This window comes from Triticum aestivum, chromosome 3D (assembly GCF_018294505.1).
Source record: "Triticum aestivum cultivar Chinese Spring chromosome 3D, IWGSC CS RefSeq v2.1, whole genome shotgun sequence".
Taxonomy (NCBI): Eukaryota; Viridiplantae; Streptophyta; class Magnoliopsida; order Poales; family Poaceae; genus Triticum; species Triticum aestivum.
In genome coordinates this window covers 279360115-279362426 of record NC_057802.1, presented here as the reverse complement: position 1 = coordinate 279362426, position 2312 = coordinate 279360115, and the positions used below count along the sequence as shown (strand labels likewise).

The 2312-nt window shown below is 47.4% G+C and overlaps 1 protein-coding gene across 1 annotated transcript; it reads right to left on the bottom strand.

Moving 5' to 3' along the window:
- Positions 1–791: 791 nt before the first annotated feature.
- On the bottom strand, positions 792–1949 carry LOC123074511 (protein LATERAL ORGAN BOUNDARIES-like). The gene has a single exon (XM_044497332.1). The coding sequence runs from the start codon at positions 1841–1843 to the stop codon at positions 1079–1081; it is 765 nt and encodes a 254-aa protein (XP_044353267.1). The 5' UTR covers positions 1844–1949; the 3' UTR covers positions 792–1078.
- Positions 1950–2312: the final 363 nt, after the last annotated feature.

Genomic DNA, 2312 nt, shown 5'->3' with positions numbered 1-2312 from the left:
CACGTGGACATATTGGAGTCATTGTTATTGAGTTAGGGGTGTGCGTTGTTTTTTCTCTAATGTTGCAATGCATAGCTTCATTTGGCAATGCCATGTTAAAATAAAGGACGTGGACCTATTGGAGTCTTCAGCTTGATTATTGGATTCGAGGCATGTGGTATTTTTTTTCATTGCAATGCACGGGTTTTTTGCTATAATCTTAAACTGCTCATCCACGAGGAAACATGCAAGGACATGCCCTCTCTATAAAGAGAAAGCCCCATTGAAATGCAACAGTTATTTTTTTGGTTGAATTAAACAACGCTAAAACAGTAATCAAGTGGATGGGTGCTATACGCCATCAACAAATTGAGTAAATCTACGAGTGTTGAAGAAATTAAACTACAAAGGGTGTCAGAAGATGCATATTACGCTCAACTTAATACTCCCTCTGTTTTTAAATATAAGTCTTTGTAGAGATTTCACTATAGACTACATACGGAGCAAAATGAGTGAACCCACACTTTAAAATCATCTATATACATCCGTATGTGGTCTATAGTGAAATCCCTACAAAGACTTATATTTAGGAACGGGGGAGTAGTTCCCTACGGCCACCGCTACTGCCACCCAGAAAACAATACTGTAATTAATAGTTTTATTAAATTTCTGAAGCAAATGAATGCTTTCGAAAAGCTACCAGAGTCCAGAAAATGGAGCCAAAATAAGCAGGCCAAGAAAAATATGTATAACAAGCAATCAGTAAATGCATCTACTTCTCCTGTCATCCGACGTGAATGAATCAACATCACATCATCACAATACTAAAGTACACAAAATGTATAACTATCTTGAAACCAACACGGTCTATTTCCATGTAAATTGAAAACAACCGCATTTTGTAGATGCAGCAGAATATATATAGTTCACAAGGCCGCCCTATATATCCTAAATGAATCCAATGACAAATTTGGGAAATTTTGTTCCCGGAAACAATTACTTTTTTCTGTCATTTTTTCCATTTTCCATTTTATTTTATTTTTCCATGTAAGCCAACACGATTACTAACTCTCAGCCTATCTGTCTATAAAAATGAAAATTAACCAGGATTGTACTTTAAACCTAAAGCGCGACGGTTCAGAAGTCCGCGAGGCGAAGTATCCGAAGACCGGTAGCTCGATGACGATGACGGCTCTAATCTACCGTAGTGTGTTGTACAGCCCTCGGCATGATCATCATGTTGCATTGGCATCACATCGTCCTCGTCAAGCTTCACGCCGATTGTCGCGTCCTCGTCGACCTTCGCAGCACCAGCTAGTACGTAGCTACCGTAGATCGGCTGCTGCTGCCCCTCCTGTATCGGATACATCGACGGCGGCTGCGGCATCCACGGCTGGACCGGCGAGAGGAAGCCCAGAGCGTCCGGCGCCGAGCGGTGCTGCGCGGCGTGCCCGTGCAACTCCAGCTGCTCCTTTAAGGCCACGAGTTCGGCCGTCGCCAAGGCAAGCTCTCGCTGGTGACTCTGTAAGAGGCCGTACGTGCCGAGCACCGGATCGGAAGCACGGGCGTCGGCCTCGTACAGTATGGATTTCATGCAATCGTCCCGCTTCTCCGGGCCGGCTCTCGTCAGGAACCGGAGTATGTTTTTGATGCCGAAGAGGCGGTGGGAGTTGCGGAAGCTCCCGGGCTTGTCCGCGGGGAAGTAGGGCGCAAGCGGGCACCCCGGCGTGCACTTTCGGCGCTGGTGCTTGCACGCGGAGCACGCCGGATGCTGAGCTGCTGCCGCCGGGGGATAGGACGAGGAGGACGACAAGCCCGAGGAGGACTCCGCCGTTTCCGGCGGGTGCCACGGGGTCGCGGACATGCCAGGGCCAGCACATGAGATCAGTTTTGGGAATAGCCAGGATGGATGGCGGCGGGAGCAAGAGCCAAGAGACCTACACGTGCGCGCCGCGTGGTGGATCTGCGCATATATAACTTGTGCCGACAAGAACGCACGGCCCCGATTACTCGTCCACTTGATTTGTTAAGATAATTGCCCGGCCGGTGTGCGCATATATAGGAGCAGAGGTTGCAACGACAACGGCATTTCCTTTCGCGTTCCATCCACAGCTCATATCACGGACGTTGCTGCTGCATACAGATTCGAGCGCCCTGGCCCACCTGGCCCCAGACAATAATTCCATATTTCGTTTTCCCCCTCGCTATACGACCCGATACAGTCACATCGTATTTTCTTATGTAATATGTCTCTTTCATATTACAAAGATTATAGTACAAGTAACATAAAAACAAACATAACGAAATTGAAAAGACAGCAGAACGTCTCTGAG